The sequence below is a fragment of the Bombus impatiens genome, unplaced genomic scaffold, assembly GCF_000188095.3.
Source record: "Bombus impatiens unplaced genomic scaffold, BIMP_2.2 scf_0332, whole genome shotgun sequence".
Lineage (NCBI taxonomy): Eukaryota > Metazoa > Arthropoda > Insecta > Hymenoptera > Apidae > Bombus > Bombus impatiens.
This window is the reverse complement of record NT_176751.1, coordinates 261940-285728: the sequence shown is the minus strand read 5'-3', so window position 1 is coordinate 285728 and position 23789 is coordinate 261940. Positions and strand designations below refer to the sequence as shown.

The window sequence follows — 23789 nt, the reverse complement described above, 5'->3', positions numbered from 1 at the left end:
ATTAAAAAAGACTTTCTTTTTCTTTTACGTTTTATAGAACAAAAAAGAAATGTTAGATAACTGTATTATAGGCAAAGAAATACAATAATGTAAGAAAAGAATTAATGACACATTTACATTTGAGAACATTGTTAACATTGATTAATAAATATTAGGGAAAAAGGTAATTATTCTAGTTTTAAATAATTATTTTAAGTTTATTAAAGTTATATTAAATTTTTATAAATAAAGACAGTGAACGAATCCTTGTTTCATTATTTTAATAATTAAATTTTAATAATTTACTTGATAAATAATCAAAATATTATACAAATAACTAATATATTATAATTCTTCGTATATAATAAATATTACTTATGAATTTCGATCTTTTGGTTCTTTATATGGAAATTTGAGAATTCGAAAAATGTCTTCTTCACATGAGATTTTTTCTGCCTCCCCTGGAGTTCCTACATTATATATAATATAAATATGTAGATTTACTCATACTGAAAAAATTTTCGCTTTTAATTATATACCTTCAGGTGTTAGACGTTTTAGCGTATATTCATTTAAAGTATAGTTTTTCTCCAAAGCATGCGCCCTCATACTCTTATTAAAAAGATCGTTTCCGGTAAAATAAAGTACAGCGCAATAGTATTGATCATAAGGTGTAAGTCTGATATCAAGTCTCCTAAATGGTTTTTTATTATTACTGGGAATTTGACAGACACCCTAAAATTAAAGATGTTTTTAAACATAATTTCTTTGTCTAAATTGAATTAAATGATTAATGTACCATGAATTTTGTTTGCCCAAGAGATATTGTATTTACAATTAATTTTCTTTTTTCAAGACATTCCACAACATCTTTAAGTGAAGTCTTTTTCTTTGATTCTTTCTCTTTGGATGTATATGTAGGGTGTGTTAACAAAACATCAATATCCCCACTTTCCTCTTTTCCACGTCTGTAACTTCCACAAATAGTTATAATATATTCTTTGTTTAACTTTACAATAGAATCTTTTATAATTTTTTCAATCTGCTCAATCTCCTTTCTAGGAATTCTTTTTTCAAAATCTTCAAAATATCTAAAAAGAAACATGATTATTATGGGAAGAAATAATAAGTACTATGCATCTGATTATTCTATACTTGAGCCCAATTTTTTGGTGATGATTTAATTTTTCTTGATGCTTCTTCAAATCATCTAAAGTCTTAATGCCACTATCCACTAATTCTTTGGCTTTTGTAGGTCCAATGCCAGATACACGAGTCAATAAATTAATTGCAACATTGCTCTCATCTTTATTAATCTGTAAAATAACAACTTTAAGAATCAATACAAAAAGAAAAACTAAAGTATATTTTGTTATTAAAAAATGAATTAAAATAAATACATCTTCCAACTTTTGTAACTTTCCAGTATTAAGAAACTCGTCAATTTTTTTAGCAATTTTTTCTCCAATTCCTGGTAATTTTCTTGCTTCTTGTCCGCTTTTTACTCTCTCTGATAATGTACTTAAGGTACTTGCAGCTTTACGATAGGCATTATACTTGTAAATATTGTTACTAACATTCCGCTCATAATTTGCTAACTCTGTAATTTCATTATGTAAATTTATACATCAATTATTAATTGTATGTGATAGTTATAAATATTTAAATAACAATTCTAAATTTTTTATGATACAAACTCTAAGGTTACAAATAATGGCAAATAAAAGTATGCCTTTATTAAATGATTGAAACTTTTACTTCTATTATTTTCTTTTATTTATATAAAATATATATATACAGAATATATAACAAATAATTTACCCATAAGAAAATCACATAAATCTTGATTCGGACTTCCTGCACTATCACTGGCCTTTCGTTTCCCCATCTTATTGAATAAAATTGTGTATACAAACAAGTTTAATTTATTAACTTTTTTATCAAATAGCTTTTTTTTCAAAAGAACGTAAAAAGGAACTGACGTATGTAATGTTTCTCGTTTACGTATACATCTATATAAATACTACTTCACAATTGACATCTATGTGGATGTTGACCAATGACTGAACGTTTATTTTATGTTTCTATTTCAAATGTTCTGGCTAAATTTTTCGAAAATCGATTAGAGATTCAAGAAATATAACAACATTAAATTAACCATTTCGCAATTAATAAATTCTTTTCCGAGTATTAAAACTTAATATTACGTTACTTTTATATAATCTACATAATTGTACGAATAAAATAATAGTTGGATATTATTAAAATGAAAAATAATAAGTCAAGTTTTAACATGTTATATTTATATATTTTGGGCGAACGTATATACATTTTCACACACAAATATAAACCATCTCTTCTAAAAGAATTAACAATGTTCTGCTATATTAATACAGCAATCATAATCTCTTTTAATTTATTTAAACAGGAGAAATATAGATGACTTTCAATATAGATGACTTTCAATATAGATGACTTTCAATATAGATGATTTTTAATATATATAATTTTCAATATAGATGACACTTTATGTACTTACGTTTACATTTGATATTGTACTATAGATTATAATGGGTAAAAAAGGGATTTACACACTATACAGAAGATATATTACTTCAGCCTTGTAATTTACAACTACGAACTTATTTAAACGAAAAACAAATAAATATAGCATCGTGTTAAAATACTATTCCTAAATACTAAATTTAACAAATAGTTGGTTTATGTAAGCCATGAACATACCATGAATGAAGTTGCTCGTTTTTAAGTGTTAACCATATTTAGATGTTAGGAACATATTTTAAGAATTACGTTATTGATATTTGATAATAAGTAAATCTTCCTTGTTAAACATCAAATTACCATTTCATTCAAAACTTGACATGGATAGTAACAGAATCACTTACATTGGACGGATCTTTATACCCCATCTCTGATGTCAAGTTATCATATTTCAGATTTTCAATCTTTAAGTATTTTTATATATTTAAATTTAAATATTTAAGTATTTTTTATGTTTTTTTGATTATGTGCTGCTTTATATTGAAGATATACGACTATATGCTGCACGACCCTTTACACAATAACTAGAAATACACGTGCAAACGCTAAAAGCTAAAATAAATATTCCAACGAAAACGTAAATCCATAATTGAGGAAATCTTCCTGGGAGCCATAAAATTGTAAAATTTATCATTTTCTCTTGTGTATCTAAAAATGAAAAAGAAGAAATATAATTAAAAAGAAAAAAAAGCTGTCAATTTCATAAATGAACACGATGTTATATTTTCTCTACCGATGTAAACAAGTCCGTAACCCGTATGAGGAGTACCCATTCTGTATGAACATGTGGGTATTTGCAACTCGTGAATATCACCTACGTCCATTCTTAATGAATGTACTAGAGTTTCATAAGGAGATAAAACCCAAATGTCACTTAATTGATCTGTTACTGGATCTAAACTGATATGCATGGCCTTATGTTCATGTGCAGTAAAAATAATTTGGGGAGACAATTCTTTCAGTACCTAATATCGTAATGCAGTTATTAACAAGAACTAAAAATAAATCATCACTGTCTAATAAATGAACAAATATCACATACATTTTGGACGAAGGTACCAGGCATAAATAATAAAGGCATATGACTAAGTACTACGTTTGTTGTGTTTCTTTCTGCATAATCATTAAGGAAGGCATCTTTTGGTGCTTCTGGCATTGTATGGGTTAACCTATTCACCTAGAACAAGAAATATGCATATTACTACATATAATATAATCCAAAATATATTTACATATATATATACATGTACATTCTCCTATAAACTAATATATGCTTGTCATTACCTTAAAAAATGTTACTGTCTTATAAACTAAAGTGTCAGGTTGACTATATGCAAAATTAAATCTGTTATAAATATTGGATGAAACTACATCCTCTTCACCTCCAATATCATTATCTCCTGGTAGATAAATTTTCTGGTAAAACAAAAAAATGTTTAAATATATCTTGGACAATGGTATTCACCTGATTACTTATATGTAATTATACCATTATATGATCAGGCATTTCAAAGATAGAATCTAATCTCCTTTTGTAATCCTTAAAACTTTCTGCATTGGCAATATGTCCTTCATCCATAAGATCCCCAAGAAATATAACAACATGAGGATTAGAGTGGTCTAAGGCTCTAGAAAATGTTTTCTTCAAGTACCTGCAAATAAAACACTGTGGAACAAAATTCAGGTCAATATTTACATTTGAAAAGAACCATCAAATTTGTATAAGGCTCATGATTCGATAAACAAATTAATCATTATTCGTACTTGTCACTATCCCATTGTGCTATCCATGAGCCAAAATAATTTTCATTCTTTTGACCTAATATCTGAGAATCAGCAACGAGCAGCACCTTGACACATTCTGAACACTCTCGTACTGACCATTTTAACTTTTGTATATCATACACTGAAAATTCATTGTAAATTACAACAGCCAGCACCAGAAGACCAATTGCAATCGCTTTATTCTTCAATCTATATAGTACAATTTGTTAAACAAACGTTTTATTAAAATTTTCAAAATAAACAAAAGAATATTAATAATATAAAAATAATAAAGCATCATTTTACGATTCTAATATTCTGTGAGAATGTTAGTTAAATATAATGTACATCGTTGATATCGACTACATCATAATGAACGCATTTTACCTGTTTCGTCGTAACATTTCTAAGATTTCTAATGTTTGATAGCATTGATAATCTTAAGACCAAAGCAGATTAGTACATTTTTTACTATATCCTTCGAAGTGCAGAAGATCTTTGACATGGTTTTGTTTTTCTACAAAATACGGTAATCTAATTAACTAAAGGGTTATGCAATTATAGAAAATATATAAGTATATTTGTTACTGTTTCATGCGCATAACTACCTCGTTAAACAGTATGGATAACCACCCGATAGTCTACTATTCGATTGTAAAATTGATTTAACCGTACAAAAAATGGAACGATACACATTGATACCTTTTGAATCATGCTTGATTCAAATAAAAATCGATATTTACAAAACAGTATATAATTCACTATAGATGAAAATAGTCATATGATTATATGCATAGACGTAGAGATATAAAGATAGAGTACACTATACGAGTCATATACTTGTGCAAGTATGCGATAAAAAATAGAAAGAAAACACTGCATAGAGGCTCCTTATATTTTTGTCTAATCAGGCATATATGCTGATGTAGCTCATTCATCGGTGTTACATATTTACTGTACGAATATACATGTGTTATTCTACAAGGCCTTGTAGAACAACGCCCCTATGCAGCGTTTTCTTCCTATTTCTATATTGCTTTTTCAGCTCGCTTACGCACTCTATATGGTGTAGTCATATGTAATAGCCATTATATTTTTTCTATACTCGTCATTCATAATTTCATAACAATCATGCGATTTTATTATGTTCGTTTTCAGTGGGAGTATCTTAATGGTTTAATATTAAATATTGTAAGTATTAAATATAATAAAAAATTAAATTATTAATAAAATTATATATTAATATTAAGTATACAATGTAGATAACATTAATAAAATAATAATAGGTATTATATCTTTAGTTTGTGGTAATTAAATGTTTCTAATAAGAAAATAAATGAACAAGTAGGAAATTTTACACATGATAACACATGATACAAAATTAAGTATCTTTTACTCATTGTTTAAAATATTACTAATAATCTTATGGACATATTTCTTGATTCCCCTTTAGAAAAATCATAGACACAATAATTTTTTATCTTTAATATATAATTTACGCATGTTAGACTTCTTGCTTCAATCGGAATATATTGCTTTTATTATCTGACTCAGAAGAAAAAAACTTCCGATAATGACCATCTACGATGGCTTTGTTTAACGAGAAACATAAACATAACATCGGTTACGTGGTATTTCAGTTACTCGCTAATAGTCTCTAGTAAATTACAAATAGAGATAACCCTATTATTGTAGAAAATATTTAGACAAAGTTGCCAAATGCGATATACTTTAGTAATCGACAAGTAATATGTCTTTTTAATCCACCACCATGATTACAAGATCGCGAATAACGAAAGTAAATACGAAATTTGAGAGTGACCACAGATTGATAAATAATTTTGACATTTAATCAATAAATTTGTTAAATAACTATTGTTCGTGACTTCGGCTACGTTATTGTACAGTTAAATACGCGGCGCTAGAATTTACCCTATTATCATACAAAATATTCTTCATGCTAGAGGGAGCCACAGGCCTACTCCAGTTCACAATACATACAGTTCACATAATATACATAATAAAGATATACGCTGCGAAGAATTTTATGACCATATTCGCGTTGCGTCAGCAAGTGCAATGTTCATCTATTTTCGGTTATTTCACAGCGACGTGTATCATTTCAACAATCAGTGATCTTTTAATTTGGAAAATGGCCGAATCGGAACAAAGAAATAAAGAGAACTGTATCGTAGGACCGAAGGAAACAATGGTGAAGCAAGAAAAGCGTGAGAACACGTTGACGAATGGCGGGAAGGGATCTGGCGATGACGCGGATAGTCTCGAAGAATTGCCTCTTGATATAGGCGAACACTACCTGGTTCGAAGATCCGACAACTCCTGGCGTAAATATATTATCAGACGATTATAATCTTTTTATCTATTATTACGTATGAAGAAACATCTAGTGTTAACGGATGATTATCTGCGCGCTTTCTTCGCCGCTTCGTATTTGTGTTTGTATTACCGGCTTCACCCGAATAAACTATACTTGTTTTGAAAACATTACGGACGATGTATGTATAGGAAGAGGACAAGAAAGAAATACGACAAATGTACTTTTGTTGAATTTTTGATTTTGATATCATTTTATGATCAAAAAGAAATGCTTTATTATAAAATAGCTAAAACTGAAATATTTTTAAAATTATGCATACAAAAATACATATTTAGCTTTAAAATCCTCCTGTAAAAAATGGAGTATGTAATTTATTGTATTATTTTCTTGTAGTCTTCATATGATACTTGAAATATTTGGCTTGTTATTTTGCAAGTTGTAAATTATGTAAGGTTAATGAGTTATGTGTATAATATCAAAGAAAAGATTTTTTAATTGTATTCAGATCCAGCAGAGATTATACAAACCAGGTATAATGAGAGTGAAAGTCATTATGAATATTATGTACATTATGAAGGACACAATAGGAGATTGGATGAATGGGTGCCCAGAGACAGAATTATGTCAAGCAGGTTTGACATGAGTGATAGAACTTGGAAAAGTGGAGATAGAAACTCTAGTACTGACTTGCTAGCAGATTCTTCAGATCGTAAAATTACAAGAAATCAGAAAAGGAGACATGATGAAATTAATCATATTCAAAAGGCACATATTTATGAGTGTATCTATCAAATTTTGGATGTGTGTTTATAACAAATTTTGTTATTTTCTATTACAGACATACGCTGAAATGGATCCTACAACTGCCGCTTTAGAAAAGGAACACGAAGCAATAACAAAAGTCAAATACATTGACAAAATTCAAATCGGTAAGCATCAATACATATCTTACAGTATTATACCCAATATGTGAAAAAGGTTTCATTATTTTCAAAAGTTTACTTTTAGGAAAATATGAAATTGATACATGGTACTTTAGTCCATATCCAGAAGAGTATGGCAAGCAACCAAAGCTATGGATTTGTGAATACTGCCTTAAATACATGCGCCTTGAAAAAACTTATAGATACCATATGGTAAAAAATGTTAATACTAAGCTATTTAATTTTTTATGAAAATAAATAAATTAGAACTGAAATTTTTTATTTTCAGAGTGAATGTACACACAGGCAACCAGTTGGCAAAGAAATATATCGTAAAGGCACATTAAGCATTTGGGAAGTGGATGGTAGAGAGCATAAAATTTATTGTCAAAATTTATGTTTGCTCGCAAAACTTTTTTTGGATCACAAAACCCTTTACTTTGATGTAGAACCATTTCTTTTTTATATCTTGTGTGAAGTTGATAAACATGGAGCTCATTTAGTTGGTTATTTTTCAAAGGTATTTTCCTCTTTCTATATATGGTTACATCTATAACCTGCAAATTATTTTTTTTTACCATGTTTTATCTGCTTTCAGGAAAAAGAATCACCCGATGGTAATAATGTTGCTTGCATTTTAACTTTACCGCCTTTTCAAAGGCAAGGATATGGAAAACTTTTAATCGCTTTTAGCTACGAATTAAGCAGAATAGAACAAACAGTTGGTAGTCCCGAAAAGCCGTTGAGTGACTTAGGAAAATTATCATACAGGAGTTACTGGAGCTGGATTCTTTTGGAAATTCTGCGGGATTTCCGAGGTACTCTTAGTATTAAAGATCTGAGGTAACTTTCGATAAAATTGTATAGGAAAGTCGGTTAAATTACGTACATAACAAAGTTAAAAAATATACAATATAATATACAGTCAGATGACAAGTATATCGCAGACGGATATAATATCGACATTGCAAAGTATGAACATGGTCAAATATTGGAAGGGACAACATGTAATCTGCGTAACACCTAAATTAGTCGAGGAACATATTAAAAGCAGCCAGTACAAGAGACCTCGTTTAACAGTGGACAGCAGTGCACTTCGATGGGGAGCTCCACCACGAAAGAACGTGAAATCTGGCAAGAAATAGTAGAAAGAAAATGGGAATTCGACGGCTTTCATTACCGTGAGATTCACGATTTAATGTGTTTAGCAAACACTTGATAAAACAGCGACAAAACGATGTTTCCAAGTTTGTTAAACAACTTTTATACGATGCATTACAGTCTCCACTAATATGCATTGTACACGAGCAAGGTTTTTTGATCGGAAGATAACGCGAATGAACACGCTTTATAGAGCTTCGCTATTCTTCAGAGCGTAGAAATGTTGATAGGTGGTTTAAGATAATGTTCTTTATATAGTTTTCTGCTTAGCAGTACACTATGAAAAGAGAAATGAAGATAATATACTGATAGTGACTCCAAATGTCATGTATTTATAATGGAAAGATTATTTATTTTTGTTCGAGATTTATCAGTTCGAAAATTAACATTGACGATACCACGCAGTATTAGATTGTATTAATGATTTTTTATGTAAATTCATTAGTAATAAACTATGTATTCGTGAGTAATTATGGTAAAATTTCAAGGAATATAATTATGAGAGATTAATGTCGTATCAATATTAACACATTGATGCCGGCGCGACCCATCGGCGTGTCGCACGTGTCTGTTCCGTGAGGCGGCGTGCCCCATCGGCGAGTCATACGTGTCTGTCCCGAGGGGCGGCGATGACACATGTATTTCACAAAATAGGTAGTGACCCAGCGCCGCCCCACGAAGCAGACAGTGAATTCGAGCGCCGCCCCACGGAGAAAACCATAAATATCGGCGCCGGCGTCAGCGTGTTAAGGTAAGTAATATTCGTCGATCATAATTTTGCAATAGAAGATTTATGCATTTCTTTTGCCAACTTAATGGCATACTTAGCAGTTCCAGGTGCAGTACATACTCCGTAACCTCCATGACCGTAATTATGCACTACCTATAATACAGGGCGTTTCATTAATGATAACGAAACGCAATTCATTGAAATAAACAATATTTCATTAAAACTAACAATAGCTTTAGAAAACCCATTTACGATGTGTTCAACTTCCACTCTGACGTTATTTGCTCTATATGGTCTCAAGCCAACTTCTTCTTTTATAACTTCTGCTTTCTTAAGGCCTGGAAGGAGGTTTTCGCATCTCTCGCGTATCGCTGCAGATTCATGCGGACAAAGTTTCACATTTTCGGAATCAAAATTTCGTGAACCACCTAGAGTAACTGTGCCATTAAAACCAGGTATAACGTAAGTGTCCAACTCGCCATAGAAGAACGTTTTTATCCATGGTGCCTTTACCTATTTTTTTTAAATTTGTAAATTGGACTTTGTTCCTTCATGAAATAAATTCTACATTAAAAAGAACATACTTTAAGTACTTGACCACGCATAGAAACGAGACGTCTATCGTTGCATAAAGATCGTGCGCCCAGACCTGTACAATTCATAATTAAATTCCAATCGGGAACAAGTTCCCTCAGAGAATTAAATTCTTTTACTGCTAAACTGATTCCATTTTCTTCTAATCTAGAAAATAAGTATTTCTTTAATAACAATCGTGAAAGATTATAATCAATACAGTAAATTCGTTACTTCTTGCGTGCCCATGGGAGATGTAATTTGCATTCGGTGAGAAGAGTACTAAAAAATGACCCATATTTCCAGTTACCCTCGACTAACTGAAATTCTTCATCCGTGACTCTCCTATATATTGGTACTAAATTTTCCATCCACTGATTCTATTAAGAAAAAGAAAAAATTAACAAATACTAATTTCTTTTCTAATAAAAACTATTTTTAATTTATTATCATCATTTGTTTTAAAATGTAATCGTAATAAAAAGATACATTTTAAAGTATAGAATAAACCTTTACGGTTTCCGGAGAGGAATTTGCGAATAAGTAACCGGAAATAGCGGTTACACCGGCGAAAGAAGCTTCATGAGATTTTCGGATATCATCATAATATGCGTACGAGTCTCGCAGCCAGTTTCTAAAAGAAGCACTTAATTACACAATATAAAAACTTAGGTAGAAACAAGTACAAGATTTGTCTTTCATATGAACCTTGTTATTTCTTCAGTTGGTCCAGAATATGATGAACCAACTCTAAATATTCCAGCAGCCACATGACTGACAGTATTATTAAAATCAGAAGCGAAAACTGTGATTTCAGAGTTACGTAATTCACGAGTTAATTGTAAGGCTGTTGTCAAACCAATTATTCCGCCTCCAATTACGGCCACTTTCATTTTTTTTCTTTTATATAAATCACAATATAAATCACAAAGTTTCCTCCTTAAAAAATTTCAGTAGAACACCTCAGTAGTTGATCATCGAAAGACTTGAGAATAATCAATGTACTTTGACGCGATCATAAAAATTGTACAACATTTATCTATTCTTCTTGTTTTGACATGTATCAGTTCTACTGAATGTATCTATTGTAACCGCAGTCGATAACGTATGTATTTTGAAATGAACGCACAAGCCTTATTAAAAGAATTACGTTTATTTGTTACAAATCGATACTTTTTCAAAAGTTATTGTAGTAATTCAGATATTACGGGCAGTTAACATTTCCTTATTAAAGATGAGAAACATCATTTAATCCAAAAAGGGAAAGATTTGTTTACAGCATAAAAAGAAATTACGATCTTCGCACGCTAAACAATGATCTACCGAGATATGTACAATAAATGTTAGAAATTCAGAGAGAATAGTTAACCAAGTTCAGCTTAATTTTCTTGTTTATTTGCCTTATTCGTCGGTTAATATGAAATTTGGTCTAATTACATCTATTTCCTCGCGTATATATGTACAAATTTCATTATCTCATTAATAAAATGAGCTCGAATAATTAAAAGTAATTAACTCAAAAAAGAAAGAAGAAACTGCACAAGACCCCTTTTTTTGTTAAAATTATGCCTAAATCAAAAATAACCGATACACTATAGAAATAAAATATACAATGATAAATTCATATCTTATGTTACCTTACATCTTCAATAATATAATTGTTGTTAACAATTGATCTTTTCGGATAAATTGTACTTGTCTCATGTGTTACAATTTTCCACTGTATCTCACTCTCCTTTTTTCCTCGACTATTTCTTTCTTCGTATCGAAAAATATATAAACGCAACGCGTTGCAGGGACGTGGACGCAATGGAACACTAGTCGTACGCGAATTCTTTTCATTTCGAGAGCGACTAATAATTGTGTCACGAAAAATGAAGCTATTTACAAAAAACAAACTGTTGATGAATTTGTTACTAATAATAATACATTATTTTTTGCGTCTAAGTCCTGTGCAAAATTTCAACGATCTCACAAAGCCTTTATATCAAGGCCACGCACATTCTTCTCTTTCTCATTCTTTGTGACTTCACTGAGAAGTAAGAGTTCATATAACGTTCGCTTTACAAGTTTAACACCTACGATTGTTACACTTTAGCATAGAATAATGTTATCTAAAATACATAAAGGCCTTACGCCTTGCTGCAAGGTTGTATCGTGTAATTCAAAGGAGGAGGAGGAACTAAGAGAGGCAGCGGTGTAGGTGGTGGAGGAGCTTGAACATTGTTCGAAATTGCAGCAGCTGTTGTTTGAGCTTCATTAGTACGGTTGTTAGCGTTGTAAGCGGAAAGATAACTTGGCCAAAGATGCGGCGGTGGAGGAGACCCTGGAGGTGGCGGTGGCGGAGAACGATCATCTAATTCGTCCGAATCATTCATCATCATCGCCGTTAATGGAGTGACACGGGGCTTCTTCAGTTTTATGATTTTCACCTAATAAACACAATTAAAGAAACGTTGATTTGTTACATTAGAATGAAAAGCTCACGGTTTAATTCTTTCTTCGTCTCTTATAGATAACAAAGAAATTAAATTTATAAGCTAAGAAATGGCTAACCTTCACTTTTTTCTTTGCTTTTGGAGGTCGTGTTCTTTTCTCTTGTTTTCTACTCTTTCTAGAACTGGACCTTCGAACGTCACGAATTCCACCTCGAGTGACAGTAGTGGGTGGTGGAGGGGAAGGCATATCCCCTTCACCGCCACTAGGACTAGTACCTTCTCCAGGTTTGATTCCATCCGCGAATTGGACAGATTTTTTACTCCTCTGTTTCCGTTTTCCTAATTTCGCTAATTTAGTTTTCTTCATTTGATTTTTCAATTTGCTTAACTTGTTCTCACTAGCTTCGTCTTTGCTGGACTCATTTTTATCTATTTCTATATCCTCTTTGTCCGTGTTGTCTCCGTTATCATTTTCAGGAGTAGAAAGGTCATCCAAATTGCCATTAGGAACCGAGGTCCTTCTAAAATATATTTAGATTTATGTACATTTATATTTGAAAAATGAAGTAAACTGTGTTGTTTACCTTGTCAAATAGAGATATGAACAACTGTATACCTGAAACCTGATGCGACTAAAATTCCTTTCAAAGGCGGCGGGGGTAACTCCGGCCATCCTTTAGATTCTGTTTCGATTTGGACCTTAGTTGTTTCATCTATCGCTGTTACCGTTGTAGTTTCATCGATTTCGCTTTTCAATTTATTTAACCGTGACTTTTCATCGTCCTCTTCTTCTTCCTCTTCGTCGTCATCCGCCTCTTCTTCTTCTTCTTCGTCATATTCCACCTCAGCCTCCTCCTCTTCCTCTTCTTCCTCGTCCTCCTCAACAGGTACCTCCTCTTCTTCTGTGGAAGCAGAAGATGCGACTACCGGCATTTCCTCCTCCTTCTCAAAAATAGCAGAGGAAGTTTGTTGTTCCTCTGCATCGCCTTGCTCTTCACTTTCCCGAAGAGCTTTTAAAACAGATGGATCCAGGTTTGAATTCTTCTGCTGATTTGCGTTTTCTGACTGACGCATGTTACTCTTCTCTAACAATTGAAGAGCGCGACGATTAATTCGTTCGATTCGCCTACGTTCTTTTTCCTTTCTCCTAATCTCACGCAGTCGCTTACGTTCCTCTTGTTCTTTTCTACGAGTCTCCAAGATAACTTCGTAATTATAAACCGGCAGAACAGGTACTTCTACAAATTTTAATCATTTAAATAATTATTTACATTATTTAATGACGTTTGTAATAAAAAATTTGAAAAAGTAAATTCTCATATATTTACTCTGCGGTGTCACTTCTGCTCTGGGGAACGTCGTTTGCGTCACAGGAAGTGGCACAGGAGCAGGGCCAGGGACAGGAACAGGAACGGGAACGGAAAGAGGCAATGAAACTGGGGACAAAGTGGAAACTGGTGTCGATGAGTTCATAGCAGATGGAACGGCTGGTACAGGCATGGGGACAGGAACTGGAACAGGTACAGATATAGGTACTGAGGGAACCGGAGAAGATTGAGGGACTGTCGTGGAATACATCATCCCTCCTGATTGATCAACTGAAGAAGGCTGTCCACCGCTCCAATCCAAGGACGTCGGCACAACCTGAAGAACATTACCTACGCGAACTACTTGACTGGAACCTCGTACAATTGGTGCTGAGGAGGAGTTGGTCGGCTCTCTGTGCGTTGCTGGGACACCATTGAAATCTGCAGGTACTACTTGCAACACATTGCCCACCTGTTTGATACATTTACGTTAAAATACACTATTTATTCCTTTTTAACATCTTTACGATATCATTAAATAAAAGGAAAGATAAATGAGCCAAAAATATAAAGAAATGAAAATGAAGCAATATTATACCAATTATAATACTGAAGAAGACAAACATAACCTGTAAAACTTGTTAAGCTAAAGATTATCATTGTCATTGATTAATTTAAATGTCACATACTTGTAAAACAGTAGGTTGTTGACGGTATAACATTTGCTGCTGTTGTCCAGGTGGTGATGGATAACATACATTCGAATTAAAGTTTTCTCCGTAATCATTTGATATTCCTGCTCCATCCTGTTGCTTCTTAATTCCCAGTTCAAGTTCTAGCCTAAAATTAACCAAAAGATCTAAATATGTACATAATATTACATAAAATATAAATATTTATAAATAGTGGGATCAGTCAATCTATAATGGTTCAGGAAACAGTGGAAAGGAAGGGTAGGTGGGGTTGGGATTCCGAACACGATTTCTATAGGTATTACCTATCGTCGAGGGATAGGCGTTTCGGAGAACTCGCCGTTGAGTCATCAATGCACGGTGGATAAGTCAAGTTATTCTCTGTATAGTAATATTCGTTTCCAACTTCGTTTTCAGCCGAATATTGGAAACTTGTTGCAACTGTCTCCATATTGTCACCGATGTGCATTTCCGAGTCTAACACAGTCGAGTCCCTAGGTAGTCCGGATACGGACTGCACGATCGTTTCTATTCGTCTACCTCTTTCGGTGCAGCTATCTAATAGTTTCATATTATCGTGTTCATCCTTCCTTTCCCTTGAACTTTCGCTGACTCTACCTCGTCCCATGGAAGGTGATCTGAATCGATAGTAAGATAAACTTACCAACAATCCAACAATGACTAATTACTATAAATTATTTTTAGAAATTCACCTGGAAGATCGTAATCGTTCCGTCATTCGTAAATGATCCGGACTTCTCATTCTGGACCCCGAGGTAGACCTAGTTCTTGATCGAGATCCTGATCTAGATCTCGATCTTGAATGAATCATCGACCGGGACCTGGACGTTGATCGAGACCGCGATCTGGATCTAGATCTTGACCTAGATCGTGATCTTGATCTTGACCATGATTTCGATCGCGATCTAGATTCACGTCTAAAGCAGTCGTGTGATCTCCGTGGTGATCTTCGCGACCGTAATGGAGAACGACCTCTAGGTGGAGGTAATTTATCCGTTCTTCGAACGTGTCCATGTCTATCTAGATCCAAAGGTTCTCTTTCCTTTTCCCATTGTCTGTCTCTTCTTGTACTGAGCCTATTTTTTCTTTTGAAATAATATAATTCGTTTAGTGCGCATTGTTAACGTCAATACTACTTTTATTAATAATGTTAATATTAATGCTACCTATGCTTGAATTTTGATGAAGGACGAAAAGGACCTTCCATGATATCCCTCTCAATACTGTCATCCCTGTAGTACGTTTTCTCTTCATAATCAAGATCTAAATCTTGACTATTGGGATAGGAATCTAAGGACTCATTTCCATCCCGAAGCATGTTCTCTGCTTCGTACGGCCATAGTGACCGATCTGCTTCATCTCCGCGAAATCTACTCTCTCTATGTCTATCAATATCCACGTTTCTCTCTCTTAGTACTTCCATTGGTTCGTACGACCTACCTTCCTTTTCTCTTTCCATACAGTCGTACTTCTTTCTATTCCAGTCATCTCGATCTCCTTTAATAGGTCCATGTTTTTTAAAATGATCTGTAGACAATTACCAATAATACTAAATCATAAAAAATTGAAGGTAAAAAAAGGGAAAATATTAAAGAAAGAAAAAAACATTACCTTTATTATGTGGGGCAGTGTTAGATCTAGGAGAACCTCTTATAGATCTTTCTCTTCTATCATCTATTCTTGCTCTACTGGATCTATCCTCATCGATTCTATTTGATCGTTTTTCTTTACTAGAAAAGCCTGCAAACGACTCTTCCTTTCTCTTTGGACTTTTGCTTCTACTTCTACTCCAACTGCGGCTATGGCTTTCGCTACGACTTCCTTCCCGTTCCCAGGAAGTACGTTTTTTATTGCGACTAGTAGAAGGACTGAACCTCCTTCTACATTCATTGTACTCCTGTTTCGAACTCCTACTATCTCTCCTATCTACCCTTTCTCTATCATCAAATTTCTTATCTCTTCTTTCTTTGCTACGATCACTAATTCGTTTATCTTCCCTATTCCCCTTTCTACTAGGACTTTTCTTTTTCTGCTCTCTGCCCGGTGATCTTACTTGACATTCCGTGTCACTAATATCTTTACTATTACGTGGTCTAGACTTTTTAAGTTCTTCCAACTTAGTTCCTTTGTTCCCAGACCTGTACTCATTGAAATCGAGCTTCACCGCTCCTGGTGATTCCGATTTTGTGGTAATCGAGGTTTTCACTGTTATCGACAAGTCTTTCGAGTCCACCTTAACATCCGTAATAGTAGTCTGTTCCGTAGGAATAACTTCAGCAACAGGTGCATGTATATTGGATGTCTTTTCACACTCGATCCTAAATTCATTAGGTTCTTCGCAATATGTGTTTTTTATATCGTTTTTCACAGAGTGCGACTCTCGAAGTTTCTTCTGAATGGTCAATAGAGCCGCAGCGTGTTGCATGGGATCGTCTGAAATCATTTTTGTCTTCACGCGTTCATTGTTTCGTCGGACTAACAGTTGTTTAGGAATCAACTTGAGTGCTGCTTTTCCTTCATTCGTCTCCTCTGTTCCTTTTGCGCTGGCAGATGAAGATATTGCCTCAGAACTCTTGTTGCTTAATTTTCCATGTGATTCATCGGATTCATACCCTGCGAATATGTCCATTCGTAATGATTTATAATTCGTGTCTGGGTATGGTTCGTTGATTGGAAATTCAGACGAACTTTCAGATACTTTCACATCAAATTTCTTTCGAAGAGTCTGATCCTCTATCTTCTGCACTCCTAAAATTTCTTCAAATTCTTCCTTCATCACTGCAGCTTTTGCATATTTACCATCGCGATACTTTATTTGAAGAGGTATATTGGGAACTGATTCATCATCAGACATAACCAGAATTTCATTCTTTAGTTTATCGTGTAGGAGACTCTCCTTCAGATTTACCTGATTATCCTTAAAAATTTCCATATCCTAAAAGAAGAAACAAATAATTAATATACTTAATTAATATAGACTTAAAAAATGTATCTTATATATAAACATACTTCAGACTTCTGTGATCCAGCTGGAGAACTGGGACTATACAATTCTGTATTTTTTTTCGTTAATTTCACATCTATCTCAAAGATATCCTTTAACTGTCCTGCAGAACATTGTTCTTTCGAAGGCGTCAATTCCTTGGTCTTATCAAAGAGCACATTCTCCTGTGAACTGTTGCCCAAACTTCTTATTCGCGACTTACATCTAGTATGTTCTTCCGGAGTCCAGGATGATTCTAACAAATCTATATCCTGACATTTTCTAGGAAACAAATCGATAATATCTGCACTTGTTGAATTCTTAGATGTAGACTTTCTCAACTGCTGTTCAACCATACAAACGTTCTCGTCTTTTATCTTCGTTTTAGCTAATATCGGGTCACGGCATTCCAAAGATACTCTCTCAATATTGTGGTCGAATTTATTCACTTTCGTCCATTCTGCACACTCTTCCTCCCACATAACAGGAGCTTTAAGCTTTATTTTTTCTTCAGACTGTGATTCCATATCCCAACGACTTTTCTTGCTCTTTTTGCTAGTAACAACATCATGCTTCATAGATGCATCCACATTTTTACTGACTGCATTTACCTCCTTATGGATGCTCTCAATTATAGTAATGCTGTCTTCTACGTTTTCTTTTCTGTCACTTTTTTCTCGTAAGAATGATTCTTCTTCAATGTCCCAATCATCTCTCTTCCTCTTACTCTTCTGTTCCAGGAGCATCAAAGCTTCTTTCTCTCCTTCTTCTTGTTCTTCTTCCCAAATTCTCATTGCAGACAATCTATCTTGCCTCTTTTTACATTCCTTTACAGTTTCCTTTTCTATAGCGATATATGTATCTGTTTTCTTATCATATCGAACCTCTTTTTCTAATTTCTTTGAAATACGAGAGGCTTTCTTTTTATTAATCATTAAATCAGACACAGCTTCTAAGCTGTCAACTTCCCATTCGTCCGCTAGTAATTGTCTCTTATTTACTTCCTTTTCAAGTTGTGTTAACGATGGGACATTCAGAGTATCAAATTCAGTCTCTCCCCATTTGTCTCTTTTTTGTTTGTCTAACTTTTTAGAAAGCTTTATTTCGTCTTGCATTATTTGCTGAGATATACGCTCACTCTCCTTCTTCCAGTCAGCTAAAAATTCACTGCTGTCCTTTTTCTCTTTATCTCTTTTCCTCTTTTTCTTTCCATCTACATCTTCTTCTATCTTCAAACTCCCTGGGATGATCTCCTTGCTTATGCTTGAACATTTTTCTTCCAAACGTTCGTCATTTTTATTCTTGTCATCTTTCTTGCATCGTTCCTCCTTCCTTTCTATTTTTCGAATGTTTTGTATATCAGTATTTTCTACTTTTTCAACATTACTCTTTGACAGTTTTTCTCCTTTCTGCGGCATGATCACGGAATCCATTTCCCACTCTTCCAAGTATCGCTCTTCGACTTTGTTTCTTTTTTCTTCATCTTTGTGGGTTTTATTGTGGATGTCGCTATCGGAAATCACCTTTCTGACCAATTCCTGATCCTTGTTCCAAACGTCGTGTTTATCTGAGGATCTTTCCCTATTTTCGACTTTTACTTCCTCTTTAATTTTTTTTAATGGAACTTGAGAACGTACCAATTTCGCATTTTCTAATGAAGAAGATTCCAAAGGCGACTTTTGTATCGTCTTTATTATATCTTCTCTGTTATCTTGTTTATCGTTATATTCTTTCTTCTGCTTAGACTTTCTAGTCGCTACCCTTTTTTTCCTCCTATCTTCAGACGAATCGCTACTACTTGAATCCGAACTGACTTTCCTTCTTCTCTTCTTCTTCGTCTTTGCAATTCGTTTCGCTTTTTTCTTTCTTTTTTCAGCTTTTCGTTTCTTCTTCTTTCTTTTCTTCCGTTTATCATCGGAACTAGAAGAATCACTGCTGCTACTACTACTATCGCTGCTATCTGAATCCGATAATGAGTCCGAATCGTTCGATATTTTTCGTTTTCTTTTCCTTCTTTTTACTTCTTCCTCAGAGTCGGAAGAACTCGACGAACTGGATGATTCACTACTGCTAGAAGTCACTTTCTTTCGTCTTTTTTTCTTTCTTGTTTCTTTAGAATCAGAATTTTCGTCGCTCATACGTTCTACTTTAATTCGAACGTTTTCCCAATCGCTGGGTATTGATTTAGAATCTTCCGATTCACTTTTATCATGTACATTTTTACTCTCTACTCTTACGCGTTTTTGAACCTGAATATGAGAATTGCTTGATGGTATCTGATCGTCCTCGATCTTCGAAATATTTTCCAAGTTCTGTCGGCTTTCATTGGATTTGAATTTTTCCTCAATTTTACTTGAATTACTTTTATCCGACTTTCCGGATATACTATGCTCTACAAACGAAAAATTATTGTCATTCGGCAAATTAGTTTCTATATTAAATTCATGATAGCTTAACGTCGAAGCAGAAGCTTTGTTCGGTTTTGGGGAGAATTCTTTCGACATTGGAATATCACTGCAAACCATCTTCATGAACTGTTCATACTCCGATGCTAATTTTTCATTGCCTGCAGACTGTAACAAAGGAGATGTTGATTGTCTATTGTCGTCTATTTTTTTAACACTAGAAGACTCATCTTCGTTGATCATTTTCTGGTCTTTATTAATGTCTTCTTCTATTGTACTTAACCGTGGAGAAAATTCCTCAGGTTCTAAAATAAATTTTATACAAACTTTTCTAATTTATAAATAAAGTAAACAAAATATTTACCTTGCTTCGAAGTCATGCCGCTCGATTTCACTACATTTCTTTGTTCCTTTTCAGTGTCGGATAATCTGTCTTCATCTTCACTATCCCATTTTGACCTAGGCAGTTGTACATTAATTGGTACATGCCACTTGTCATTTCCTTCAGATTTACATATGCCTGTCTTTGGATACCAGTTACGTGTACGTTGAGATTTTTCCGCTGCTTCCGTATCGTTTCTAGAATTGTTAAGATCTGAATGGGTAAAGGAAAATTAGTGAGACAAAAGACATTTTAGTATACCGTATAAAGTCTGTCTCGCATATGTTCCGCATTTTATCACGATGATCGGCAGTAACTGCTTGAAGAATTTGCTGATGATTGATGAAAAGCGACATACGGGGATTTTCAGAATAAAATAATTGAGGCCTTCCTCGTTTAGTTGCTCTTACTGATTCAGGAGGGTACTCTTTAGGACCTTCCAGTCCTTCGGCAATAAAAGCGTAACGTTTCAAACGACAATCGTTTATCATTAACATTTGCTCAAAGTGACGTAAATAATCCTCGGCTGTTCTGTAATATATATATATATATATGCCAAATATCTACATAATATATAAAAAAGATATAAAAAATAATGTAAATATTTTGAGACACAAGCAAACCTGTTCTTTATTGATCGTTCCGAGTAATCACGTCTTTTAATCTCAATGATGTCGTCCATCATTATACCACACTTTTTTAACTCCACCCACGAAGAAAAATTCATTATGTCTTTCTCCTTTCCTTTGTCTTTATCTTTCTCCTTTTCTTTTCTATCTTTAATTTCAGGTTTCTCCTGTGAATCACTTCTTTTTTCTTTAAGACTCTCCTTCTTCTCTTTTATTCCTTTCTTTTCTCGTACATCTTCCCATTTATCATTATCCTTTTTATCTTTTTCATCATCTTTCCTATCTCGGTTCTCTTCGTATTTATTACTACTCTCTCGCTTATCTTTATCATCTTTCTTATCTTTATCTTTTCTACGTTGTTCTTTATCACGCGGGACTTTATAATATCGTCCTTTGCTACCATTATAATCTTTTGACTCTTTACTCGCGCTATCTCTTCGTTCTTCTCTTCCATATCGCCTTCTTAAAATAGTTTTTGCACATTACTTATACATGTAAAAATGCAAGAATTAACTGTTTATTATACAAAAACGATAAATATTTTTATACCTCTCTGAATATTTATTTTCTATTGCAGACTTTGAAGCACTTTTATAAGAGACATTAACATCATCTTGTCTACTTCTTTCTCTCAAAATCTTTACATTATCTAATAAATTTTGTCCATTCCTATTTGCATAATTTTCCTCTTCTAAACTAGCTGTAAGATATTATAGTTAGTGTAATATAGTTATAGTTATAATTAAGTTTTATCTAAAATTTCATGTTATAAGTACCTGCAGCCATAGCTTCGGCCAGTAACATTTTACTTTTAGATTCTTCTCGTCTAATCTCTTCAATAGCCAATATTTTTTCTTCTATATGATGGAAATGTTTCCATATTGAAATTAGTTACAAATTATACATTTTTTAAATATAAAAAGATCTATAAATTAAGCTTGTTGAACATTACCTGTTTTCTTTTTTGATTTACCACCACTTGAATGACGATTATGAAATTGTACAGAGTCTGAGTCAACATTTACAATTGTGCTTGAATCATTTTTTGAAGATTTACTATTATCACTTGGCATACTTTTAGATTTAGAAACTTTGGTAGAATGTGCTTGAAGTAGATTGGATTTATTTTGGAGTTTTGGTGGGACATTAAATTTGTTGGCAAATGCCATCAATCTCTTCTTAGCTTGTAATTTTCCTAGCACAGGCTTGAGCATCTTGGGACTCTCCAACCTAGGTGTGTCTCCATCGCTAGTTTGGCCTTTTGTACTATCTGGTGTTTCTGGCATTTGTATATCAAGTAAAGATATTGGAATGTCTGGTGTTGGTTCCTCTGGAGCATAAGCATCTTCTGATTGTGACATTGTGTTAGCACTTTTATTTTCTGGTTCTTCTATATATAAAATTATATCACAATAAAAAAAAGAATACAACATACTTAATTTATTGCAGAAATAAACAAACAAGTATGAAAATTTACCTTCAAGGAGATCAGCTACATTGTTTTTGTCATTGACAATGCCTTACTTTATCATGCATATGATTATTCTTTAAATTAGTATTACAAGCATCAACAAAAACTTTATTTTTCATGCTTAATATATATATATCAGATTCTATAAAATAAAACATATATAATTCGTATCTATGTACAAAAAATTATAATCCTCTTGCGTGAAACAATTATAACTTATTCTTTTATGTATTTTTGTTTTTTAAATAAGAATATTATTAACATTTTTTTAAATCTCATAAGCAAAAAATATAAAAAAATATAAAAAAAAGATTATAACACTTTGTAACCTAGTACTCAGAAGACTAAAAAAATATGTGGTCAACATAAATGATTAAAAGATACAAAAATTATCTTAGGTCTCTTTTTTGTAACATTCCATATAATGTTTCACAAAAAAAGAACACACTTTGATATAAAATATAATCAAAATTTTACAAAAATACAAGCATTTACACATATCCCTACAAGAACCTTATTAAATAGTACTACAAGTACAATTACACCATATACATCATCATCAATAATAATTTTAAATTGATACTTCTCAAAATAAAAAGCAATTACGAAACCGATTCGACAGACAGGTAAAACATTAAAACATTGACTGGTTTAAATCATTGATGTATGTTTTTATAGAGGAAATCGTAAGTAAAGTAAAATAGGTTCGACTATCCAATTTTTAAATATACTTTATAAGGTTATGATGAACACACTTATTTTCAGTAAAATTTTACAAAACTGTCACCATCCAGTCAAACAGATCGAAATTCGAAAAAAAATGTTAATAGAGGACTAAATATTACTGGATATAGTTTTGTTGGTTGTTACAAAAACTTACTCCATGCTGAGTGCTAAGTAACCGATGGGTACATGTTGCTGACGATAAAAATGATGAAATATTATCAACGTTACACGCCTGATTTTTTTGTTCTACCAATATTTTTAATTTCACTATCCTATGTTCGTCCAAATTAAACGGAGCCACTGCGAGAAAAGCGTCAGACATTTTAGTCAAACGGCAGGCCGGCAACTATAAACGCTCACCAATTCGGGAGAAACAAGGGATGCCAATGTTTGAGGAATAAACAAAGAACAACCACTAAATACAATAATGCCACGTTAACTGACCAGGAATTTGATTCATTGACCATTTCTACCCCCGCCAGTTCTTGGAAGTGAACTTTCAACGTTCTGGACTTTGAACATTTATGCATCTTTATGTATTAAGTAGAATTTAAATGCAAAAATCTATATAATGCACGTAATATATAAAAATATTCGAAATAAAATACTAGAAATATAATACTACTCGTTACAATATTTAAATGGCGAAACAAATTTATATTCAAATTCTATTTTTTTAGTTATAATCATAAAAATATAAACTTG

The 23789-nt window shown here is 33.0% G+C and overlaps 5 protein-coding genes and 1 long non-coding RNA gene across 15 annotated transcripts; 2 read left to right on the top strand and 4 right to left on the bottom strand.

Annotated features, from left to right (window-relative positions):
- Positions 1-310: 310 nt before the first annotated feature.
- LOC100748577 (DNA polymerase beta) lies at positions 311-2042 on the bottom strand. Of its 2 annotated transcripts, none has more exons than XM_012385654.3 (6): positions 1801-2042; positions 1380-1579; positions 1135-1295; positions 815-1070; positions 519-714; positions 311-449 (listed from the first exon to the last, which is right to left on the bottom strand). In XM_012385654.3, exons 1-6 carry the CDS (start codon positions 1865-1867, stop codon positions 355-357), a joined length of 975 nt encoding a protein of 324 aa, XP_012241077.1. In that variant the 5' UTR covers positions 1868-2042; the 3' UTR covers positions 311-354. The 2 variants fall into 2 exon arrangements, with proteins under 2 accessions (XP_012241077.1, XP_003489556.1); XM_003489508.4 differs by having other exon boundaries at positions 779-1070; positions 1801-2037.
- A 233-nt stretch (positions 2043-2275) lies between these two features.
- On the bottom strand, positions 2276-5301 carry LOC100748458 (metallophosphoesterase 1 homolog). Of its 2 annotated transcripts, none has more exons than XM_024367661.2 (9): positions 4914-5301; positions 4693-4839; positions 4306-4515; positions 4031-4193; positions 3826-3957; positions 3584-3718; positions 3275-3506; positions 2978-3189; positions 2276-2945 (listed from the first exon to the last, which is right to left on the bottom strand). In XM_024367661.2, exons 2-8 carry the CDS (start codon positions 4707-4709, stop codon positions 3017-3019), a joined length of 1062 nt encoding a protein of 353 aa, XP_024223429.1. In that variant the 5' UTR covers positions 4710-4839; positions 4914-5301; the 3' UTR covers positions 2276-2945; positions 2978-3016. The 2 variants fall into 2 exon arrangements, with proteins under 2 accessions (XP_024223429.1, XP_003489555.1); XM_003489507.4 differs by having other exon boundaries at positions 4693-4822.
- A 1021-nt stretch (positions 5302-6322) lies between these two features.
- Positions 6323-9197, top strand: LOC100748095 (histone acetyltransferase KAT8). Of its 2 annotated transcripts, none has more exons than XM_003489504.4 (7): positions 6323-6650; positions 7149-7408; positions 7482-7572; positions 7652-7779; positions 7856-8086; positions 8165-8409; positions 8492-9197. In XM_003489504.4, the coding sequence occupies exons 1-7, from the start codon at positions 6353-6355 to the stop codon at positions 8709-8711; spliced, it is 1473 nt and encodes a 490-aa protein (XP_003489552.1). In that variant the 5' UTR covers positions 6323-6352; the 3' UTR covers positions 8712-9197. The 2 variants fall into 2 exon arrangements, with proteins under 2 accessions (XP_003489552.1, XP_033176617.1); XM_033320726.1 differs by lacking the exon at positions 6323-6650 and adding an exon at positions 6665-6821.
- A 140-nt stretch (positions 9198-9337) lies between these two features.
- LOC100748337 (D-aspartate oxidase) lies at positions 9338-11092 on the bottom strand. The gene is made up of 6 exons (XM_003489506.4): positions 10739-11092; positions 10541-10664; positions 10265-10410; positions 10042-10198; positions 9686-9970; positions 9338-9610 (listed from the first exon to the last, which is right to left on the bottom strand). The coding sequence occupies exons 1-6, from the start codon at positions 10921-10923 to the stop codon at positions 9497-9499; spliced, it is 1011 nt and encodes a 336-aa protein (XP_003489554.1). The 5' UTR covers positions 10924-11092; the 3' UTR covers positions 9338-9496.
- Positions 11093-11403: 311 nt separating this feature from the next.
- Positions 11404-23657, bottom strand: LOC100740340 (227 kDa spindle- and centromere-associated protein). Of its 7 annotated transcripts, none has more exons than XM_012385626.3 (18): positions 23239-23656; positions 22365-22500; positions 21840-22274; positions 21664-21744; positions 21437-21587; positions 20882-21349; positions 20520-20789; positions 20241-20455; positions 17498-20181; positions 16100-17423; positions 15655-16015; positions 15181-15573; positions 14773-15105; positions 14465-14615; positions 13797-14247; positions 13085-13706; positions 12587-12989; positions 11404-12462 (listed from the first exon to the last, which is right to left on the bottom strand). In XM_012385626.3, the coding sequence occupies exons 3-18, from the start codon at positions 22246-22248 to the stop codon at positions 12163-12165; spliced, it is 8616 nt and encodes a 2871-aa protein (XP_012241049.1). In that variant the 5' UTR covers positions 22249-22274; positions 22365-22500; positions 23239-23656; the 3' UTR covers positions 11404-12162. The 7 variants fall into 7 exon arrangements, with proteins under 7 accessions (XP_012241049.1, XP_012241047.1, XP_033176615.1 ...); XM_012385624.3 differs by having other exon boundaries at positions 21840-22277; positions 23239-23655; XM_033320724.1 differs by lacking the exon at positions 22365-22500 and having other exon boundaries at positions 20882-21346; positions 21840-22277.
- LOC117151656 lies at positions 22913-23669 on the top strand. Its single transcript, XR_004461742.1, has 2 exons — positions 22913-23044; positions 23124-23669. It is a non-coding gene; the product is annotated as an uncharacterized LOC117151656 (long non-coding RNA).
- The last annotated feature ends 120 nt before the right edge of the window (positions 23670-23789 follow it).